This window comes from Anarhichas minor, unplaced genomic scaffold, assembly GCF_050575085.1.
Source record: "Anarhichas minor isolate MPS153535 unplaced genomic scaffold, ASM5057508v1 ptg000126l, whole genome shotgun sequence".
Taxonomy (NCBI): domain Eukaryota; kingdom Metazoa; phylum Chordata; class Actinopteri; order Perciformes; family Anarhichadidae; genus Anarhichas; species Anarhichas minor.
Window position 1 is genome coordinate 122,501 of NW_027466572.1, and position 21,986 is coordinate 144,486.

A 21,986-nucleotide genomic window follows, 5' to 3' on the forward strand; every position below is an offset into this window, starting at 1 on the left:
GCCAGCCGGCTGCAGCGTGAGAGAAATGAGCGCTTGTTTTTGTTGGTAGCTAGCTGACGTACCGCAGCATCCCGCAGTGTTTTCCTCCTCACACGCCGCTCCTGAGCGCTCACAGGCCGGCCAGACGTTATCTCAAACATCCTCCGGTATTACCACTGTTAGCACCGCTGGTTCTAGGATGCGAGTTAGCCTGAGCCAGAAATAACCTCTCTCGGGTAGAAGCTGAAGTAGGGACGATAAATCAGAACAACCCGGGAGATATTTACTGGGTTTGTTTTGCAGCTAACGTTATAGCTAACGCGGCTAACGGTTGGCAGGTCAGTTAGCCACCGTTAGCTCGCTTGCTACTGCCCCTGGATTCATCCAGACAGGCGGCCAGTGTAGCTTCTCCGTTAGCCCCACAGAACCCCCCCACCCTCCTCTCTCAGACCGGCCTGATCACCCGGGAGGCAGCGAGTCTGTGTCGGCGTCGAAACAATCTTCATTATCCGTTTTGTTTCAAGGGAGCAAAATGGCTGAATTTATTGTGCCGACCTTGAAAGTAATAACGAGATAACATTATTGATAGCAAAGCTAACCGTTCCGGTGATGTAACAGGTCTGCGTTAATACCACATATCTGAATTATTTTATTTCTAAACGAAGTATGTAAAATAACGACATTCCCACATTTATTGTGCACTCAAACGGGAGAGAAAATAACGCTACTTCTTCGTGTTAGCATCCCTCGTTGAAAACAATGGGATTTGTTAGCCACAAGCTAGCAGCAGCCAGACAGGCTGCACAATGGGCCTCCTGTCATCACCAAACACTGAGCCGTTATTTAACCACGTGTTTAACCCAGTAAGACCAGTAGCACCAGTAAGTACCAGTAAGACCAGTAGCACCAGTAAGTACCAGTAGTACCAGTAAGACCAGTAGTACCAGTAAGACCAGTAGCTCCACACACATGACAGGGTTTAAAGGAGGTCCTCTTGTTTGTGGCTCATGACCTTTTTGTACCTACAGACCAGCTGACATATATATATATTAATATATATATACATATTAATATTCAAAGGGGAAACTTTACATGGGAATTTATGGGAAATAATGTAAAGAGGTTTTATGTATTTACTCGTATTTAGAGATCAGAGACTAGAAACACATAAACGATGTCCTGATGTTTGTTGAACGTGAACGACTCCTCAACACTCGTGTCTCTCCTTCCTCTCCAGGTGCGTTGCCGGCGGCAACAGCTGACTTGACAATGTCCTTGTGAGAGTGGGCGGGGCTACCTGGCCCTGAGGTAAGGAGGAGTCGTCTCAGCCCCTCTCCTCCTGCGACGGACCGAACGGCCGGACACCCAAAAACACCGGTTGTGGCTTTCCCCTCCCTCCTCTTGTTCCTCCTCCCCTCTCCCCCCTGCTCTCTCCCTCTCCTCCCCCATCTCCCCCCTTGGCCCCGCCTCCTGCCACTATGTTGTGGTCACGCTGTTGTTGGAGAGCCTGAGGAAGCAGACTCTGGAAGGTGACCCTGCTCCACCAGGGGACTTCTATCTGGTGAGTCTCAACAGGAACGTCGTGGGGCGGCGCAAAGGAACGTCGTGGGGCGGCGCGAAGGAACGTCGTGGGGCGGTGCTAAGGAACGTCGTGGGACGGCGCTAAGGAACGTCGTGGGGCGGCGCGAAGGAACGTCGTGGGACGGCGCTAAGGAACGTCGTGGGGCGGCGCGAAGGAACGTCGTGGGGCGGCGCGAAGGAACGTCGTGGGGCGGCGCGAAGGAACGTCGTGGGGCGGCGCTAAGGAACGTCGTGGGGCGGCGCGAAGGAACGTCGTGGGGCGGCGCGAAGGAACGTCGTGGGGCGGCGCGAAGGAACGTCGTGGGGCGGCGCTAAGGAACGTCGTGGGGCGGCGCGAAGGAACGTCGTGGGGCGGCGCGAAGGAACGTCGTGGGGCGGCGCGAAGGAACGTCGTGGGGCGGCGCGAAGGAACGTCGTGGGGCGGCGCGAAGGAACGTCGTGGGGCGGCGCGAAGGAACGTCGTGGGGAGGCGCTAAGGAACGTCGTGGGGCGGCGCGAAGGAACGTCGTGGGGCGGCGCGAAGGAACGTCGTGGGGCGGCGCTAAGGAACGTCGTGGGGCGGCGCGAAGGAACGTCGTGGGGCGGCGCGAAGGAACGTCGTGGGGCGGCGCGAAGGAACGTCGTGGGGCGGCGCTAAGGAACGTCGTGGGGCGGCGCGAAGGAACGTCGTGGGGCGGCGCGAAGGAACGTCGTGGGGCGGCGCGAAGGAACGTCGTGGGGCGGCGCGAAGGAACGTCGTGGGGCGGCGCGAAGGAACGTCGTGGGGCGGCGCGAAGGAACGTCGTGGGGAGGCGCTAAGGAACGTCGTGGGGCGGCGCGAAGGAACGTCGTGGGGCGGCGCGAAGGAACGTCGTGGGGCGGCGCGAAGGAACGTCGTGGGGCGGCGCGAAGGAACGTCGTGGGGCGGCGCGAAGGAACGTCGTGGGGCGGCGCGAAGGAACGTCGTGGGGCGGCGCGAAGGAACGTCGTGGGGAGGCGCTAAGGAACGTCGTGGGGCGGCGCGAAGGAACGTCGTGGGGCGGCGCGAAGGAACGTCGTGGGGCGGCGCGAAGGAACGTCGTGGGGCGGCGCGAAGGAACGTCGTGGGGCGGCGCTAAGGAACGTCGTGGACAATTTTTTTATCTACGGCTCCCTTGAGTTTTAAACATTTTCTTCAACACAAATAAAATTGAATTTTCTGTTAAAACTCCACCTTTTGGTCTTTTAGTCCCTGCTGGACCCGAAAACCCTCGCAGAGTGCTGGCCCCCAGATGGCTTGATGCCTGGTGAGGATTATGTGATTTGCTCTAAATTAAGAGAATGCCAGTAAATTACAACACACTGATCTGTACAGCAGAGTTGGAGATCCTGACTTTCAGTCTCTCGTTTGGGTAAAACCCTGAGAAACACTGGATCCTACATTTCCCATGATGCAACTGAAAAGTAAAGTAAATAACATTATCATGTGTGTGTTTGTTCCTCTCAGAGAGCAGCTACTGGCAGCTCTGCCCTCCCTCCAAGTCCGGCCTGCAGGGGGGGTTACTGAGCTCTAGTTTCCCCCCCTCCCCCGGCCCCGTGCCCCTGGTGCCCCCAGATGCTCACCTGCAGGAGGGGGGCGACCCCCTGGACGGCGCCCCCCCCTCTCACCTGCTGCAGCACCGCCCCCTGGCCCCCAGCACCTCAGCATCTGAGCTGTCCCTCCCCGGGGCCCCGACAGCCCCCCCCCTCTGCGGCCCCGGGCCCCCACCTCCCCCTCCCCCCAAACGGCACTGCCGCTCGCTGTCGGTGCCCGAGGACCTGTCGCGCTGCCGCTACACCTGGCGGCCCAGCGCCTCGCGGGTCTGGACTCCCGTCAGTCGCCAGCAGTGTCACGGGGGTGGGGTCACGGCGGGGGGAGGGGTCATAGGGGTGGGCGTGGTGGGGGGAGGAGCCTGTCCTCTCCGCGCCCCCAGCTCCTCCCTGAACTCGTCGCTGCACTCCTCATCCAGCCCCACCTTCTTCAGCCTGGCGCTGTCTCCGGACTCACCACTGCCCTGGAGCTTTCCGTGGGACCCCAGCGAGGCAGCGGCGGGGGGCGGAGCCTGTTGCTGCTTCTTCCCCTCGCCCTCCTCCTGCTCCTCCTCGCCCTCCCCCCTACACCCGCCTCCCCCTCCTCAGAGGCGTTTCTCCCTCTCCCCCGTGCTCATCAGAGACTCGGCGGCGGCCTCCACGTTCCTGCCGCCGCCGCCGCCTCCTCCGGTGCCGAGCCAGATTCCGGCGCGTCCGCCAAGCTGCTCGGCCGTGTCGGCGTCGGGCGGCCCGGTTCCCGCCTCGCCCTCCTCGGCCTGCAGCACACCGTCGTCTCTGAGGCGGAGTCTGCCTCCGCAGCTGCCGCGCTGCCACTCGCAGCCCTGCGACCTGCTGCTGCTCAAACCGGGTCTGAAGAGACGCCGGGACCCCGACAGACCGTGTGCCAGACCCGTCCTCGACTTCACCAAGATGACCCAGGTACGGTGTGGGCCGGCTTTTTATTCACATTCAAAATATTGGTCTTTTTAAAAAGACTAAATCTGTGCATCTTTTAACGGTGTTGTTGCTCCTCGTCGTCTCCGTTCTGCTGAAGTTCTTCGAGCTTTTTTTATTTTCATGGCTCTTAACAAGGTCAGAATCCGACGGTGTAAACGGACGAGTGATATTTTGATCTCATCACTTGGTAACAATTCTTCTTCTTCTTCCCTCCTGCAGACGCGCAGCATCGACCCTCAGTGTCTGGAGCGCGGCGGCGGCAGGCTGGCCTGTGGCGACGTCTTCATGGGCATGGAGTCCTTCATGGGCGACTTCCGGGGCTCCTGCTCGCCGGCCGAGTGCCTGGGCAGGACCAGCATTGGGCCGCTGAGCGAGAGCGATGAGGAGTGCCGCGAGGAGGACGACGACGACGAGGAGGACGACGATGGCGAGGAGGAGGAGGCGCAGGAGCGTGAGGCGGCGCAGCAAGCCGTGTTCGAGAGGGATTGTACAGAACTGGACTTGAACTTGATAGAAGAAAACTGAGGCGTTTGTAAATGGAAGGCTGTTCTCTTGTTTCGTTGTTTTGGATTTTAGTTTTTTGGATTGAAAAAACGCACCGCCATCGTCTCCTTCACGCTGCGCCTCCTTGCCACCAATCAGCAAGGCTCTCAGGAACAACGCCTTCTCTCATCGGGTGAGCTGAACGCTGACGACGACAGTGATGATGTGACTGCCGGACGGTGAAGACTGAAGGAGAGGAAGTTTAGCTTAGCATCGTGCTTAACAGTCCGACGAGGCTGCAGCGCCAAACCTACAACGCCATCGCCACGATTGGGTCCTTGCACCGCGACACCAGACCTCTACCTCCAGAGAGTAATAATAATAATAAACCCCAAACAGAGACACACACACACGCGGTCATGTGACCTGGGCGTGGTGATGCGTTCAGGTTGGCTGCTGATTGGTGGCGTCGTCCTGTCAGGCTTCACTGAGGGCAGGTAGCCACTGATGCTGTTGTCCACCTTTTGGTGTGTGTGTGTGTGTGTGTGTGTGTGTGTGTGTGTGTGTGTGTGTGTGTGTGTGTGTGTGTGTGTGTGTGTGTGTGTGTGTGTGTGTGTGTGTGTGTGTGTGTGTGTGTGAGTGTGACATCACGAGCTCCTGGTGGTCATCTGATGAATCCAGATGATGTCATTTATTTATTTATTTATTTATGTATTTATTTATTTGTCTTCTGAGCTCACAAATGTCACGTCTCCATAATGCCGTTAAAGCACCACAGAAGAAGAGGAAGGTTACAGCCTCTTCATCACAGCTCATGTTTCCAGATGCTTTTTATTCACACGACTACTTTACACCTCACAGGAAACACTTTTATTTTGAAATCACAGGAAAAAGAAAATAGTAAAATCCTCCTGTAATGATGTTCAGATGGTTTAAGTTATTTAATACACGATGTTTTATTATGAAGACGAACATTTTATATTGATGTTTATCTTTAAATTACAGAAAACAAATTTATCTTTAATAAATCTGAAATTCAGAGTTAAATCTGGATTTTGAAAACTAGATGTTTCAGACGTTCTGCCAAAAATAAAAGTCATCAAATATCAAATTATGATTCTGACCAAACGGTGGTATGAGACGGTTTTAAATTATTTTCTATAATTTATTCCCAGAAGACGTTTACTCTTCTTCTCTGGATTTAATCTGGATGCTGAAGATTCACAGAACCACCAGGTGAGAAAGTGACGACCAGGACGTCCAATGGAAAATGTTCAAAAGGTTATTTTATGATTTAAAAAAAATATATATATTCTCCCAATTTCTGCTTGAAAGTCACTAAAAGAAGAAGTGCACGTTGAAGGTCTGAACCACACGTTTCCTGCTGATGCTTTCAAACCCTGATGAAAATCATCCGTCAGTCTGCGTTTGATTTTGATTTTTGCCCCAAAGCATTCTGGGATCTTCCTTGGCTCGTGTCGCACCCTTCCACCAAGTTTCATGTGAATCGGGTTTGTAGTTCTCTTTAATGATGCGTTCAAAGACACTTGGACATCCGAGAGTTGATTTTTAAGCTGCTGATTTAAAAACGCATCTAATAGCGACGTTAGAGACTGAAACCAGGGAGACAATCAACAAGTTAACAGGATTACCGTTAAAAACAAAAACATATCTTTGGTTGGTTCAGTTCAACAGACGACTCTCAGGCCTCGGATGTCCAAATGTCCCTGAATGCACCGAAGAGTAAGAGTTACGATTCATTAAAGTTTGATTGAAAAGTAAAGCTGTCTAAACGTCGGCTGTGATGGATCGTCATGTTAAAGTTTCATATCTTGGTTTCACTTTGTAAAAGATTGTTTTTACAAAAACATCCTCTCATCCTCTCTCTTAAAGGAACAGTTCAACGTTTTAGAACCAGCGAGGCGTTCAGGTGAACAGCAGTTTCATGTTTGTTAGCCTAGCTTAGCATAAAGACTGGGGGACCCCTGCCTCTACCAGACTCCTGTCAGGTGACGTGTTGAACATCTCTCTCTGAGAGGAAGACGATGAGACTATTTACCAAAGTGTTGGACTGCTCCTTTAAGACGACATTAAAGTTAACTATAAGCTAGCTTGTTAGCTTCACGTGTTGTCCACTAGAAAAAAACAAACAGGTACAGTCTTCACTTAAATTTACAAAACTACATTTAAATAGCAAACCAGAAATGTCTCCGTAACACACACATACAAACACAATGTCTCCGTAACACACACACAAACACAATGTCCCTGTAACACATATACAGTCCCTGAAACACATGCAGAACATAATGTCCTTTTTATACACATATACAGACACACACACTAAGTTTCCCAGTAACACACCTACTGAACACAATGTCCTACTAACCCACATATGCATGCAAAGTGCCCCTGTTGTACACTTGCAGACTACAGTGTCCGTGTAACACATATACACACACCCAGTTTCCTTCTAAGACGTACACAAACACATTGGTCCTGTAAGACAAATATACACACAGTGTCCCTGTAACACAAATTCATAAAACATTATCCCAGTATCACACATGTACACACTCAATGCACTTGTAACACAACCAGTGTCCCCGGAACACACATTTACACACGCACAGTGTCCCCGTAACACACATAAACGAGCGCCCCTCCCCCTCCTGGTTCGTTCGTTTGTTTCTGTTGATCGCTCCATAACGCCCGACATAAGCCTTAACTGAACATATTCTATTATTCTGTAAATCAAAACGTAAAAAAGAGAAAAGACTAAACTAACGGAGAAGAAGAAGAGATGTGTACCGTAGCTGTTAAACTCTTAGTCCCTCTGTTCTTTACTTTCTGCTGTTTTTTCTTAATATTTCTAATCTGATGTCTGAGCGTGACGACGTGTCGGCGATGAACGCATCGTGTTTTAAAAAATAAAATATAAAAAAAGCTCGAGGACGGAGGAGTCGTGTACAGTTAGCGGAGAGACTCGGACATCTCGTCTTTTAGAAATGTTTTTTATTGTATGTGATTTAAAAAAAAAAAAAAAAAAAAAAAAAGAACAATGACGACATGGCAAATTTGAAAAGCAGTTTGTGAATAAATTAAGTTTATCGAGAATTATTTTACAAAGAAAGGAGAAAAACTGGTGTCCTGTGTTTTTATTGTCATCAAGTCGATTCAAATGTTTGGTCAAACTTTATTCGTATAGAACATTTAAAACAAAGACAGGCGACCAAAATACAACTGAATACACACAAGAAGAAGAAAATCCAAATAAACAGAAGAAGAAGTCAGAATATTTGTGTTTTTATGAGATTAAAAAAAATAAAGTTAAGATGTTACGAAGCTATTTTATTAATTATGACAAACGTCATGACTCTATGAGCATGAAGTCCCAATCCCCCCCCCCCCACACACACACACACCACCAAGACGACTCCCTCTATTCTGGACAGAGACCTCCAGGATCTGGACTCCTCAGGATCTGGACCAGGATCCTGATTGTGGACTTTCAGCTCTGCCTTCAACACCGTCTCTGCTGCAGGACCAGGTCTACCAGCTCCACGTGGATCACAGACTTCCTGTCTGACAGGAAGCAGCGTGTGAAGCTGAGGAAACACACGTCTGGCCATCAAAACTAAGACCAGGACCCCCACTGACTCAGACTCTGACATCCTCTTACAGTTACACGTCTTTGCTCTTTAATAATATACTTGTTTTAACGTACTCTTGTTTGTTTACCATATTTTATTTCATATTTTCTATTTTTGAATCATGTCATATTATTGTTTATTGTTTTGCACAAAAAGTCACATTTGAGATTATAGTTTACATTTTAAGAGAACAAAAAGTAAAGTTTTGGAATTTTTTTTTTAATTAATTGACTGAGAAAAAGTATTTTTATTTATATATTTAAAGTAAAATGAAGTTACATTTATGATAGAAATGTGACGCATCAAGAACGAGTTGATCACTTAAAAATAATTATTACAATAAAGTCAATATTACAACAACAAAGTTTCAGTGAAAACAAAATCATAAAGTTTGAATAAAGTCTCAATTTAATGAGAAAGTTCCAATTAATTTGGAATATAAATGATAAAGTGACATTTTTAGCTTAATATGAGAAATGACTTTGTTTACGTTTAATATTGATGACATCAGTGATAGAAACCGGTTTATTTAGCAGCAGTACTAATGTGAATGTTAATATAACGAGTCAAATATGAGAATTATTTAAATATTTAATATAATTTTTTATATTCAAAGTCAAATTGTTTAGAAGCAACAAAACGTTTAAAACAAAGATATGAGAAAAGACGAGAAGCTTCACTCTGTTTAGTTCCTCTCAGCAGGGCTGCTCTCTGACGAAGAGGAGGAAGAGGAAGAGGTGAGTCTGATGGGCACCAGCCTCTCTTTCCCATCATGCAGCGCTCTCTCCGGGGGGGCCTGGATCTGCAGCCGCCCCCCCACCAGCGAGCAGGTGAGGGCCTCGTGGTCGACGCCGTCCGGCAGCTGGAGCTCCTTCATGAAGTCCTGACAGCAGGGGGAGGAGGAGGGGGAGGAGTCCTGCTTCCTCTCCGTCCGGCCGCTCACCCTCAGCTTCCTGCCCACCTGTTTGACGGACAGCTGCTCCGGGGAGAACGCCTGTGTGTCTAGACTGAGGGCAAAGCCGCCGCCGTCTCTCCCCAGCTCATGGACCGCGATGGTCTCGAAGGCCCCCCTCTGGGACCAGGTCTGGTCGATCTCCTCGAAGATCCTCCGGTGCAGCCTCTCCATGTGCTCCATGCTCCGCCTCATCTCCAGTAGGAGGCGCAGCACCTCCTGCTCCACCAGGTGGAGGAGCGGCCGGGTCTCAGGCCACAGGCTGCGGACCGGCCAGAACAGGTCCAGGTCCAGGAGAGACCGCGTAGTGAAGGGGGACGGCTGGAAGACGCTGGGACACAACATGCTGCTGCTGGAGGAGTTTAGACTGAGAGTGGGACGGTCTGCTGTTTATATACAGAGTGTGTGTGTGTGTGTGTGTGTGTGTGTGTGTGTCACAGTCTAAAATAATCAGCTGTTCATGACTCAACATACCGACCGTCTCAGCTTTGTTCTATTTCTGCTGGAGAACTCTGTCATGTTCTTTATGAAGGAGTGAACACAGACACATACACATACACACACACACACACACACAGAGACATCTGATCAGTTTATTGATATTATTAAATATTGTCTCATCAGTGATCACATAAATATTTTTATTCCTTTTATGGAACAAAAGTTTCTTCAGAGGCTTCAGTGGAAACCTTTATCTAATAAAGAAATGTGGAGGATGCGGGCATCGATCCCGCTACTTCTCGCATGCTAAGCGAGCGCTCTACCATCTGAGCTAATCCCCCCGTATACACGTGTGCATTCTGTACAGTTTTAAAACTACCACTACGGTCAAACGCTTTCGAGAACCTTTAGGAACATAAAGCTCTCCTCGTGTGTTTTATTTACAGTCTATGTCTCCACGTGAGTCTATTTATAGACTATAATATATGTTGGTGTAGAGTTTAGGATGTTTATCCCACTCGGTATGACGTGTCCTCTGTTTATTAAAGAACGGGACTCAACACGTTTGTAATATATATATATATATATATATATATATATATATATATATATATATATATATTTATATATATATATATTTATATATATATCATATTAAATGTATTATTCTACATATCAACACAAACACACTGGTAGTAAATTTTACTACTGTTACTTAAAATACATGAATCTGATAGTATTTGTGTACTTTTACTACTAACAGAGTACTTTTAGACTGTGGTACTTTTACTCTATTTCAGCACAGAGTACCTGCTTTGTCACTACTGAACAGAGTACTTGTACCTGTACTGAACAGAGTACTTGTACCTCTGAAGTGTTTAGTCAAAGAGGTCCCGCCTCCTCTTCGCTCTCAGATCAGCTAGTCCGACCGGAAAAACACCCAAATAAGGTTCGAGGAAGTGATGACGCGTGCTGGCTGATCTCCATATGTGACGTCAGGCCTCAGAACCTGATCCGAGCCGTGACGTGTCTCTGGGTTGTTTCCGGTCATGGCGGCTCTCTGCTCTCCGTTTATCGGTTGCAGTGCGGTCCGTCAGATCCGGACCGGGAGTCTGGTGGACTCTACTGGATCCGTTCACGCTCCAAAAACCAGCAGCAGGAGCAGAGGGGGGGGAGGGGGCGCGCTCACCGGGGCTGCACGCGCTCACCGCTCTGCCCAAATATGGGCTTTCCTCCACACCATATTAGGGAACGTACGTCACGCAGGAGTCTTTATAAAGCCGGAGATCCTCGTGAAGAAAGTGACACTCTCAAGTTCAACAGCACGTGGAGACACCTGCCCGGTAACGTTGTTTACTCTCCCGGTGCTGACTCAGCACTAAACATCTAAAGTGGATTATTATCTTAACCTCCGGAGCTTTCCACCCTCTCAGTGTGGGCTTCCTCCGAGCAGCAGCAGCCCGGACAGAGCGCCTCTCCGTCGGGCTCATCAGCTCAGTCCTCCCGCTGGAACAAGCTCGGTGCTCCGGAGCTCCACTCCTCCTCCTCCTCCGGAGACATGGCCGTGTCCGCCCTGCAGGTCTCGGACCCTCTGGCCGGACTCCCGCCGCCCCCCTCCCCGCTGGACGGGTACTACTCGAAGCTCGAGGAGCTGCAGATGCTGCTGCAGAACGCAGCGGCGGGAGGCTCGCTGCTGGCCGCGTCGGCGGCGGAGGGAGCCGGGCTGCTGAGCGTAGAGCCCGGGGAGTACGGAGGTGAGGAGGAGGTTTAGAGGAGGAGGAGGAGGGCTGCTTGTGAATAAAAACACCTTAAAAGTTTCACATTTTTATGAGAAATATGCAGAAATAAATAACTTTAATGAGTAAAATCCCACGTTTAATAATTCATAGAGAAAAGTGAAAGTCCTGACTTTATTATTATTAATGCATTTAAAGAGGAATGAACTGTCATGATTTAAAGAGTGTTTAAAGCTGTTTAAATGTTGCTTGTCGGCTAGATAATAGATTATTTATTATGATTGATTAATAATTAAACACCTAAACTTAATATCAGTTTTACAGGTCAGTGAATCCAATAACATGTTAAGTTATAGGAGTTCATAACAATGATGTGCTGAGAATATAAAGACTAGACTGTGTCCTTATTATATATTATATTATATTATATTAAATTATTTATATTATATTTAATATATTATATGTATTATGTTATATATCTTATTAGTTGAACACTTCCTGTTTCTCTGTCACAAACTAAATGAGACTTGAAGTTATAACAATGACGTCATCTTTATCTGCAGCCAATCAGAGCGGCGCTGTGTGTCACAGACAGGCGATAACTTCTTCTTCTTCTTCTTCTTCTTCTGTGTTTCTCCCTCAGACTCTCTGTCAGACCTGGACCTGCACAGCTTCCCCCCTCTGGCCTACAGCGGCCGCTTCAGCTTTGAGCCCGCCTCCAGCGGCGGCCTGTGGGCGGAGCCTCTCCTCAGCCTGTTCACGGGTTTTGTCAGCGTCCCCCCCGCGACATCATCGGTGATGTCATCCCCACCGAGCTTCAGCTCAGTCCAGATCAGCTGCGGCTCCAGCGACGCTGCCTCCGTCTTCTCCGCGACTCCGACTTACACGTCCGGCGGCGGCTCCGACCTCCCCCCCCACGCCGCCACCGACTCCCCCCACGCCTTCCCGCCGCAGGGCCCCCCCCCCCACCTACCCGGCCTCCAGGCTTGGCCTTCAGGTGGTGCAGATGCTCCCCGACTACCTCCTCTCGCACGGCGGCGAGCTCTGCCCGCTCCAGGACCAGAAGCCGGCGAACCCGCCGGCGCTCACGCCGCTCTCCACCATCAAAGCCTTCTCCTCCTCGCAGATCCAGCCTCGAGGCTCCGCCCACCAGGCCCACCAGCTTGCCAAACCGGGCCGGGTCAGGAGGTCCCCCGCCGGTGGACGTCAGTGCAAGACGCCGCTGCACGAGCGCCCGTACGCCTGCCCCGCAGACGGCTGCGAGCGCCGCTTCTCCCGCTCCGACGAGCTGACGCGTCACGTGCGCGTCCACACGGGCCAGAGGCCGTTCCAGTGCCGCATCTGCATGCGCAGCTTCAGCCGTAGCGACCACCTGACCACGCACATCCGCACGCACACCGGCGAGAAGCCGTTCGCCTGCACCGAGTGCGGACGCAAGTTCGCCCGCAGCGACGAGCGCAAGCGGCACGCCAAGATCCACCAGAAGCACCGGGACCGCAAGACCTCCTCCTGCTGCTCCTCCTCCTCTGCTCCCATCTCCTCCCCTTGCTCCTCCTACTCCTCCCCCTCCCCCGCTCACAGCTCCCCCTCCCCCGCCACCTCCCTCTTCCACTCCCCCTGCTTCACCTCCTCGCCGTCCTCCCACCTCTACTCCTCCTCCTGCTCCTCTCCGGTGGGGAGTCCTCAGTCGGAGCTCCTCGGCTCCAGCGTTTGCTGACAGACAGGAAGTCTCGGACTGAACTCTGAACCTTTAAAACCAAACTCGCGTATCTGACCGGATGTCTGATATTTGTGGGCGAGGTCAGCACCTGATTGGATGTTTTTACTCACTGGCTGCTGGTTCTATATGAGCCTTTTCAGCCACCGTACAGGAAGACATGAACTAAAACCTCCTCGTACTAAACTTCAGAGGGAAAAGTGCTGAGATAAGGAGAGAGAGCCGGTTACCTGAATGTACAGAGACTGTCGTTGATGATGAGTGTACATATGAGTACATGTAGTACATGAACACGTACCTACTGAGTAGGTTTCTGGGACGTTTACATGATTTTATACTGAACGTGTTTCCTCTTAGAGATACAAGAATAAAATGTCAGAAACACTGTTGGTGCTTTTTATTTCACGCTGATCGTCTCTGCCGATGAAGACCATGTGATTCTGGGCGAAAGCTCCTCAGTAAGAGGTCCTTGAGTGGGGGTTGTTTGTTCGTCAGCTTTTATTTCTAAGGTTAAAAAACTTTTCGGTCAACATGGAACACAAAATGGTGATTTGTATCATCGACAGTTTCATGACAACTGTGGCTGAAGAAGACCATGTTTTGTGGTCGAAAGCTCCAGAACAAGCAGCTAAAGGGCCCGTGATCAGGTGACTTCAATAACGAATCAGAAGATTCAAACTGATGCAGACGATCGGGAACGATCAGATCAATTATTAATGAATCAGACGAAAAGTAATTAATTATTTATTGCGTTTGTTAAATAGTTGTATTTAATGCTTATGTATGTACATATATACATTTGTTTTTTATTTTATATTTTTCAATAGAAAAATTTAAAAGTTAGAATAAAAGTCGTTTTTCGGTAAAAATCTAACGTGAAAGTCAGTTTAAAGGTGCATTCAGGAGACACACACACACACACACAGTAAATCCTGTGTGTGTGTGTGTGTCTCAGCCAATAGGATCAGACTTTGTCACCAGCAGCTCTCTTCAGGAAGAACAACAGCCCAAATATGGTGTTTCCTGTCACTGCAGCGGATGTCCTGACGCCCAAATAAGGAGCTTCCTGCTTGCCGAACCCTCTGCTGGCGGGTCGCCCTGTGTGTGTGTGTGTGTGTGTGTGTGTGTGTGTGTGTGTGTGTGTGTGTGTGTGTGTGTGTGTGTGTGTGTGTGTGTGTGTGTGTCCGTGTCGAGCTGTGACGTATAACCAGACGGACAGGGACGGCAGGTCGGACAGGACAACTTCATGATGCAGTACTCTACTACTAATGTAGTCAGTACTCAGTGGAGGTGGTGAACATGTTCTCTGTAGGGCTGAGCCTCATCAGTCAATGTCAGCAAACATCCCAGAATGATTTAATGCAAAAACATTAAGGTATCAAACACGTATTACTACTTTACAGTTAAATATTTAACCTTTATTCCAACATGAAAAAAAGCAGAAAATAACACTTTGATAAACACGTCAGGACATCTTATTATAGTCTCAGTATAATATATATATCATATAATAATATTCACTATAATATAATGTATATATCATATAATAATATTCACTATAATATAATGTATATATCATATAATATTATTCACTATAATATAAAACACACACACACACACACACACACACACACACACACATATATATATATAATGATGTATTCATAACTATACATCATGTCTCAGCAGGTGCTTCATGTCCCTCACTCCCTAACTGTCCGTGCTGGATCTGTCCCCGTTGTTTTAAAAAGCTAAATAAGTTATTAGCATGACGTCATCCAGCTAGCCAAACCTGTCTGGTGTGATGGGACGTCTGTCACTCAAAGGGGGAACAGGGTCTCACTGGTATGGAAGGTGAGAAACAGCGCCCCCAAAATCACGCTTGTGGCCACATATATATGACACCCGTAGTGATAAGAACTACCATAGAGAATGAATGGAGAAAGTGAAGAGACTTAAGCCTTACTATCTTCGGTCCCGATAGTTCGGCCAGAGACCGGGCGGAAACATTCTTTATTCTTTTCAAGACATTTGTAATTATCTATTGTCATTTTAATAAAGGACAGGGATATTTAGAAGTGTCCTCTAACAGATTACATCTGCTTCGCTTTTTGCACAAATACCTCTGTGAACATCTAGAAGTGGTCTGAGTCATGACTACAAAGCTGTTAGATACATTAAACTACAACCTGATCAGATTCATTACTGATTCATTAACTGTCTTTATGGAATCACTGAACCTCCACAATGAGCAGTTACTACTTCTTACCTTTAGACACTGAAACACACTTTACCTGCTGCTACACGCAGCTCTCTGTCTGGATCGTGGATAAGATGGAATATTCCTAGGTGCATGAACACATCACTCGCACCGCGTTTCCGTAGTGTAGTGGTTATCACGTTCGCCTAACACGCGAAAGGTCCCCGGTTCGAGACCGGGCGGAAACATGTTTTTATCTTTCTCACAAGTAATAACACAGCAACCTCTAAACCAGTTTAGAACATAACAACATTAACACTTCATTTACGTATTTCATTTTTCTTAACAATGCTACAAAGTGCTTTACAAAATAACTATTAATGTCTCCCTGATTAAGTCAAGTTATTTTCTCTTTGTGTATTTCTAACCAGTACTCTTGACTGTATCGTGTCCCTTTGAAGACATTTGTTAAAGAATATGAATTGTTCGATAAACTCAAACAACTGTTTGGGCTTTTGTTTAAAAAAGGAACTCGTTTTGAAACTTTCACTTTCATATACTTGTATTTGTTTCTATCGATGATATCTAAAAACTGTCAAATAGAAACTCTGAGCCGTCGTCTGTAAAAGCGGAGTTTCCGATGCGTCCCTGAACGCGTCCTCCTCGCGGTGTGCTTCCGGTGTTTGGAATGTTAGCATCGTCTCGTGAGAGGCTACCGGTTCCTCGTCACGTTACTTCACTGTAACCTCCTCCTCCACCGGGATCACCGGGGAGCGCTCCGGTGTTCGGTAAGTGCACGTGCTCCTCCTCCTCCGCGTGCGGACCGGAACGCTTCCGCCCTGTTTGTCCTCGCGCTCATTTAAACTTTCACAGAGAAGTTGTGTGTTTGCACGGAGCGGCCATTTTGGTGCGTTCATGGTCCACTTTTGGTAAAAAACTTTATTGAACAAATTTACGAACAACAATGCAGGTTTAACATAAAATAATGAAATAGAACAATAACACAAATACATGAAAAGTGCACAGCTGGTGAATAATATAAACAAACAATAAATACATATAAATGACCTCTTGTGATCCTCTGAACATTATTCTTTATTATTCTTTGTTTTACACTTTGAATCATCGTGGTGTTATGTTTATAAAACCTTTTGTCTGATTGTTTATATTTTATTAAGAAATAAAATAGTCCACTGTAACGTTAAAACAATCCTATTAAACCGAAATTAATTGTTTAGAAAACATTAAAAACATGTTTTTATGAATTTATCTTTTTTGTATCAAATATTTTATCACGATGATGAAATGTGTTCTAGTTTGAGATTAATACTTTAGTTTGATTCTAGTTTGATTCTTCATTTGTTTCCAATACAAAGTTCTGAACCGTGATTTTAATTTAATGTTATTGATTCATTTTAATTTATTTTATTTATATAAAATAAGTAAATAACGAGACGTGAACTTTATTCTTTGTAACGTTTACGTCAATCATAAATGAACTTGAACTTGAAGATTAACTTTTAAAAGCTTTATATGTTATGATCTTTAAACAGGATGCAGGAGGAAGAAAGAAACAAATGTATAGTTGTAAATTAAATGTGTGAATTAAAATAATATAAAAATAAGCAGTTGAAAGGAGAACAGATTATTTTAATGTATTCAAGAGTTCATTTAAGCTTTTTCTTTTTACTTTTCATTTATTTCTTGAAGCACTTTGAGCTGCAAAGTTATTTTAATTATTATAATTATTATTATTTTAATTATTAATTATTATTATTAAAAGCAGAATGAAAAAAGAGTTATAATAATATTTCATAAATCATTTCTCTGTTTTTAAAGTTCTCAAACAAACGGATGTGTTCTCTATAAACGATCCATCAGAGCTGGAGGAAGTATTCTGATGCTTTACTGAAGTAAAAGTACTAGTACAACAACCTACAGAGCTCTCAGCTTCATCAGCTTCATCTTCAGCATCATCAGCTTCATCTTCATCATCTTCACCTTCATCACCTCGTGTGATGTTGTGTTGGACTGACCTCTAGTGGTGAAGGATGAGATCTGCTCACAACCTTCAGGACTGAACTACTCTTCATGTCTGTGTGAGAAATATTCTCTGCACCGTTATTATTAATATACACTTTAATATATGTTAATATACATGTAAATATACACGTTAATATATGTTAATATACATGTAAATATACATATTAATATACACGTTAATATATGTTAATGTGCATGTCAATATACATATTAATATATGTTAATATACATGTAAATATATATGTTAATGTAAATGTAAATATACATATTAATACATGTATATATGTTAATATACATGTTCATACTTGTTACTGACACAGTCCTTCACAAATGTTTGTGTTCCTTCATTTAGGATTCTCAAAACCACAACACAAAGTATTTATGATATTAAAAGGCTTCATGATACTTGGTTAGTACTGTCTGTGTCTTAGTACTGTGATGTAGTACTGACTGTTAGTATAGTTTAGTTTACGTATTCTGTAATCTTTTAGATGCAAAAAGACAAAAGGTTTGACTTATGAGGTGTTTTTTTATGTATCTTTTATATATATATCTCAAAATAGTACGTCAAAGACAGTATTTGTTAAGGATAAAAGTATCTTTACCGTAGTAGTACCTGAACATTCTGAAGGATTTCCAGGTCGACGTTTTGTCTGTAAAACTTTAAAACAGCGAGAAGCTGAAACTGGAGAATAATTCAGGAGTTTGACCTTTGAACTGATATTAAAACATGGCTGTTCAGTTTGATAGAACCGAAGGCTGTGAACTCATCTCACTACTTGTCTGTTTTCTTATGTTTTAATGATATTTACAGCCGCAGTATTTAAAGGTTTGTGTCTTCTCTCACAGACTGAGGAGTAAAGTGTCTCCAGACGTCTCAAAGACTCGGGAGACACTTTTGGATCCTGAGATCTTCTTCAGGACACAAAGACTCAACGGCTTCTGTCCGGTTTGTCGACATGGAAGGCTTCGACGAGTGTATCTGGCGGCGGCGGATCCAGCACGGCGTTCGGTATCAGAAGAGCGCCGTCCCGTTCCCCAGGTCGGTTGCAATCGGTTTGGAGTTCAACGCGGCGTTGGAGAGTAAGGACAAGCTGGACGTCAGTATGCTGACGAACGGCGTGATGCTGGAGCTTTGCGACTTCGCCAAAACGGTGACCAAGTCCGAGACGTATTTCTTGTTCGAATTGCTGGAGTTCAACTTCGACATCGGCATTGACGTGGACGAGGACCAGCAGTACTACGACTACGCCAGACGCGTGCACAGCAAAGTAAAGCTGCTGAGGGACCAGATCAAGCTGAAACCTCAAAGATGGAAAGAAGCGTTTCCACTTCCGGACCTCTGCGCTATAATGGCGTCCGCGGGGTCCCAGCAGCCGGGACGTTACTATCCTAAAAGGAACAAACTGGCGGACAGTTCTGTCCTCTCCGACGGCGGCAAGAGCGGCCCGTCTGCAGAGGACCAGAGGACGGAGAGGACCAGATCTGCGTTCGTCGTAAAGAGACGAGGAGGAGTTCAGGTGAAGCTCTCCACTGACGCGTACCCGTTCTGCAAAGACCTCGGCGTGACTCTGCTGTTCCGACCGGGCGACGTACGCAAAGACAAAGTGAACCCGAACCTGGTGACCAATGGGGCGATGCTGGAGCTGCTCGACTTCTCCAGATTGATCTGCGGGACATACACCGGGATCGTCTTTGACCTGGTCGCGCAAAACTTTGGTCACGAGTTGGACAAAACGATGTTTCGCGTGCAAGTGAACAAGCTGATGGAGAGGAAGTACGCCTGCCTGACCGTCGAGCACAAGGACACCTTCAGAAAGGAGGCGTTTAGAGTCCTGACCCAGAAACGGAAAAAGACAAGTGACCCCGACGACCAGCAACCGGAAGAGCTGCCGATGGCCACTAAGAGAAGGGGGATGCTGAGGCTTAGGGACGAGGACGCCAAAGACCTTTATGAGGATGGCGACCTCTCGTACATGTGTCCAGTTGAATTTGAGACGGAGATGCAGTCAGATTCAGAAGAAATTAAGGTTGAAAGTTATCTGATAGAAACAAAAGATGTGAAGGAGGAAGAGGAGGAAGTGTTCGTCTCCCCGGAGCCGCCTCGGATCTCTGACCTCAGCCCTCGTTCGTCTCACGTTTGTCCAAAGAACACAACTCCGAACGCCGTCTCAGATCTGTTTTCTGAAGATAAAAACGAGGACGCGAACGTAAAAACACCGAAACAGAAGCTTTGGAAGAGACGTGTGACTCGCTCCAAACAAATCCTGAAGTCCAGCAGAGTGAACGACTTGTTTGTCCGCTGCAGAGAGAGAGGTTTAGACTTCAACGTCGCCTCGGCCAACAGACCAACCCTGGATCTACAGATACTCACCAACTGCGTGTTGTTGGAGGTTTATAAATTTGCGACTGCGATGGCGAAGAGTATATGCAGTTTCTTCTTTGAGATTCTGGACAACAACTTCAACCTCGTCCTCCAAGATGAGGTGCATCAGCGGAATTTTATACTTTACATGATAACAAAAGAAAAGGTCCTTCAGAGCCACCCTGATAGATGGAAAACAGAGTTCCTCAAGAGTCCCTTTCATTTCCCCGAAGCTTACAACATGGTCGACGTGACCAGCGATTTTCAAACCGGACAGGAAGTTGAGACGGCGCAACAGCGGATGGACTTGGCGAGCCAGGAGCCACATCCGTTCTGTAAGAAGATCAACCTCGATCTTTGGTCGATGGAAGAACGTCCAGCGAGCCAGAAGCTCGATCTGACGTTCCTGACCACCGGCGCCGTGCTCGAAGTGTTCGCCTTCGTCAGAGAGTTGTGCGGTTCCATCCGCGAGACGGTCAACGACCTCCTGGAGCACAACTTCGATGTGGATCTGCAGAGCGGAGCGACGGAAGCCTCGCAGGTGATCCACAGATGGTACGCCACCCAGAAAAGCTTGATGCAGAGGCAGCACACATCGCTGACGGTGAACCGGTGGTTGAACACGGTCGTCCCACTGAGCGGTCACTCGACGCTCGATCCTCAACCACTCGCCGCCAACGGCTCGGAGGATCAGGTGTCGGAAACTGAGGTTCTCAACGGAGATGTGGAAACGGAGAAGGAAAAGGTCAACGGCTATCGCATCTGCGAACGAATCGGATTGGACCTCGACGTCGGCTTCAAACGAGAAGCCAAACCCAAACTGGACCTGCGAGTGCTGACGAGGGGGGTCCTCTTTGAGATGCACCGGTATGTGGAGCAGAACTGCAACCGATATGTTCCGGCTCTGTACGAGATTCTGGAGTACAACTTCGATCTGAGCTCTCAGAAACATCGGAAGGTGGAGTTCGCCTGGGCCGTCGCGTCGCAGGTCGTCGCCATAGCGGGAAAGAACGGCCGAAGGGGAGATTACCTGAACCGAGCCATCGAGTTGCCCATCGAGGTCTCCGAGTCCTCGCAGGTCGTCTGTAAAGACGAGCCGGAGGACGACTTCAGAGAGCCGGACCTCAACGACGGCAGCAACGACGTCGTGTTCGTCCAAAAACTGAAGCCTGTTGACATCGAAGTGAGGATAGATTAGAGTCCCTGTCGTTATTATTGTTATTATTATCATGAATCACACCAGAACAGAGTCGGACTTCTTCAACATTCAGTTTACGATCGTGAGACAAAGACTCGTGTTGTTCCAGAAACAGTCGGTTATTAAAATAGCTGCTATTAATGAAAATCTGCAAATTCAACTCAACTAAAGTTGAATCAACACTAAACCTTTTTAATACGCTGACGACTGAACGTTGTTTCTCTACATCAGCTGTAAATATTCTGTGTTTTAATATGACAGAACTCACCGAGTTACATAATGTCTATTTTAGAAAGTGACTCATGAAGCTTCTAAATAAACGGATAAAGATCTGAGAGGTTAACAATCAATATTCATACAGAGTAATCAGGAGAAACATTTCTAAATCTTTTGGTCTATAAAATGTCAGATGTTGAGAGAAGTTGTTAAAATGTCCTTTAACGAATCAAATCACTTCTTGTATTCCAGTAACGTAAAACATGTTGCCTTTGATGTACAACGTGACTTATTCTGTTATTAAAGTGTCCTTCATCTTCATTATGTTGTTACACATTTGATTTTGCACTGAACATATTAACATATAGAAACAATCTGATGCGTTCAGAGACATGTTAAACTTTAGGACTCATTAATGCGTTTTTAGTTAAACAGGTTTTTATTTAGTCACTGAATGAAGAAGTAAAAGTACCTTTACAATGAGCAGCTAAATATTCTGATAGTAAAAGTACATGTGTGCTTTGCGGTAGTCCTTATCTACTCGAGTAAATGTAAATATATATAAAAATGTCGGTTGAATTTGTTTGAAAGGAATTCTGAAATATTTCCACCTGATGGAATATCAGATTATAATCTGCAGCCGGACATTTGAATATAATTAGTCTTTTTCCAGCAACTTCTAACTGAAAACATAATCAATACTGAACATTTCAACTTATATAAGCTGAATTTACAATTAAATGATTTAATTCAAATAGTGAAGAAAATGAAACGAGAATTGAGATGAACAAATAAAGACTTAGTGTGAAGTAACATTTATTCATCAAGACATTATCACATCATTTAGCCTTTTACATGTCTGTCCCATCATGCTCTCTGCCACAACTCGTTAGACTCATTAGTCTGATTAGACTCATTAGACTCATTAGTCTCATTAG

General features: G+C 46.6%; 3 protein-coding genes, 2 non-coding genes and 1 pseudogene across 6 annotated transcripts in view; 4 read left to right on the plus strand and 2 right to left on the minus strand.

Annotated features, from left to right (window-relative positions):
• fam53c (family with sequence similarity 53 member C) overlaps positions 1 to 7,927 on the plus strand; it is an 8,222-nt gene extending 295 nt beyond the window's left edge. Inside the window, exons 2-5 of the mRNA XM_076083321.1 lie at positions 1,217 to 1,540; positions 2,768 to 2,825; positions 3,026 to 4,026; positions 4,264 to 7,927. Of these exons, the coding sequence (XP_075939436.1) occupies positions 2,819 to 2,825; positions 3,026 to 4,026; positions 4,264 to 4,569 (1,314 nt within the window). The 5' untranslated portion in view covers positions 1,217 to 1,540; positions 2,768 to 2,818 and the 3' untranslated portion in view covers positions 4,570 to 7,927. The remainder of the gene's footprint in view (positions 1 to 1,216; positions 1,541 to 2,767; positions 2,826 to 3,025; positions 4,027 to 4,263) is intronic.
• Positions 7,528 to 9,507, minus strand: LOC142941066 (heat shock protein beta-11-like). 2 transcript variants are annotated; one of them, XM_076083324.1, is made up of 2 exons: positions 8,861 to 9,507; positions 7,528 to 8,108 (listed from the first exon to the last, which is right to left on the minus strand). In XM_076083324.1, exon 1 carries the CDS (start codon positions 9,475 to 9,477, stop codon positions 8,866 to 8,868), a length of 612 nt encoding a protein of 203 aa, XP_075939439.1. In that variant the 5' UTR covers positions 9,478 to 9,507; the 3' UTR covers positions 7,528 to 8,108; positions 8,861 to 8,865. The 2 variants fall into 2 exon arrangements, with proteins under 2 accessions (XP_075939439.1, XP_075939438.1); XM_076083323.1 differs by having other exon boundaries at positions 7,528 to 8,135; positions 8,861 to 9,506.
• A 334-nt stretch (positions 9,508 to 9,841) lies between these two features.
• Positions 9,842 to 9,914, minus strand: trnaa-agc (transfer RNA alanine (anticodon AGC)). The gene has a single exon. It is a non-coding gene; the product is annotated as a tRNA-Ala (tRNA).
• Positions 9,915 to 10,622: 708 nt separating this feature from the next.
• On the plus strand, positions 10,623 to 13,410 carry LOC142941046 (early growth response protein 1-A-like; annotated as a pseudogene).
• Positions 13,411 to 15,401: 1,991 nt separating this feature from the next.
• trnav-aac (transfer RNA valine (anticodon AAC)) lies at positions 15,402 to 15,474 on the plus strand. The gene has a single exon. It is a non-coding gene; the product is annotated as a tRNA-Val (tRNA).
• Positions 15,475 to 15,916: 442 nt separating this feature from the next.
• LOC142941071 (uncharacterized) lies at positions 15,917 to 21,358 on the plus strand. Its single transcript, XM_076083329.1, has 2 exons — positions 15,917 to 16,014; positions 18,119 to 21,358. Exon 2 carries the CDS (start codon positions 18,229 to 18,231, stop codon positions 20,830 to 20,832), a length of 2,604 nt encoding a protein of 867 aa, XP_075939444.1. The 5' UTR covers positions 15,917 to 16,014; positions 18,119 to 18,228; the 3' UTR covers positions 20,833 to 21,358.
• The last annotated feature ends 628 nt before the right edge of the window (positions 21,359 to 21,986 follow it).

Bases quoted from the DNA above. Each gene is read 5' to 3' on its own strand.
- LOC142941066 (XM_076083324.1), bottom strand. From the start codon at position 9,477: ATGTTGTGTCCCAGCGTCTTCCAGCCGTCCCCCTTCACTACGCGGTCT.
- LOC142941071 (XM_076083329.1), top strand. From the start codon at position 18,229: ATGGAAGGCTTCGACGAGTGTATCTGGCGGCGGCGGATCCAGCACGGC.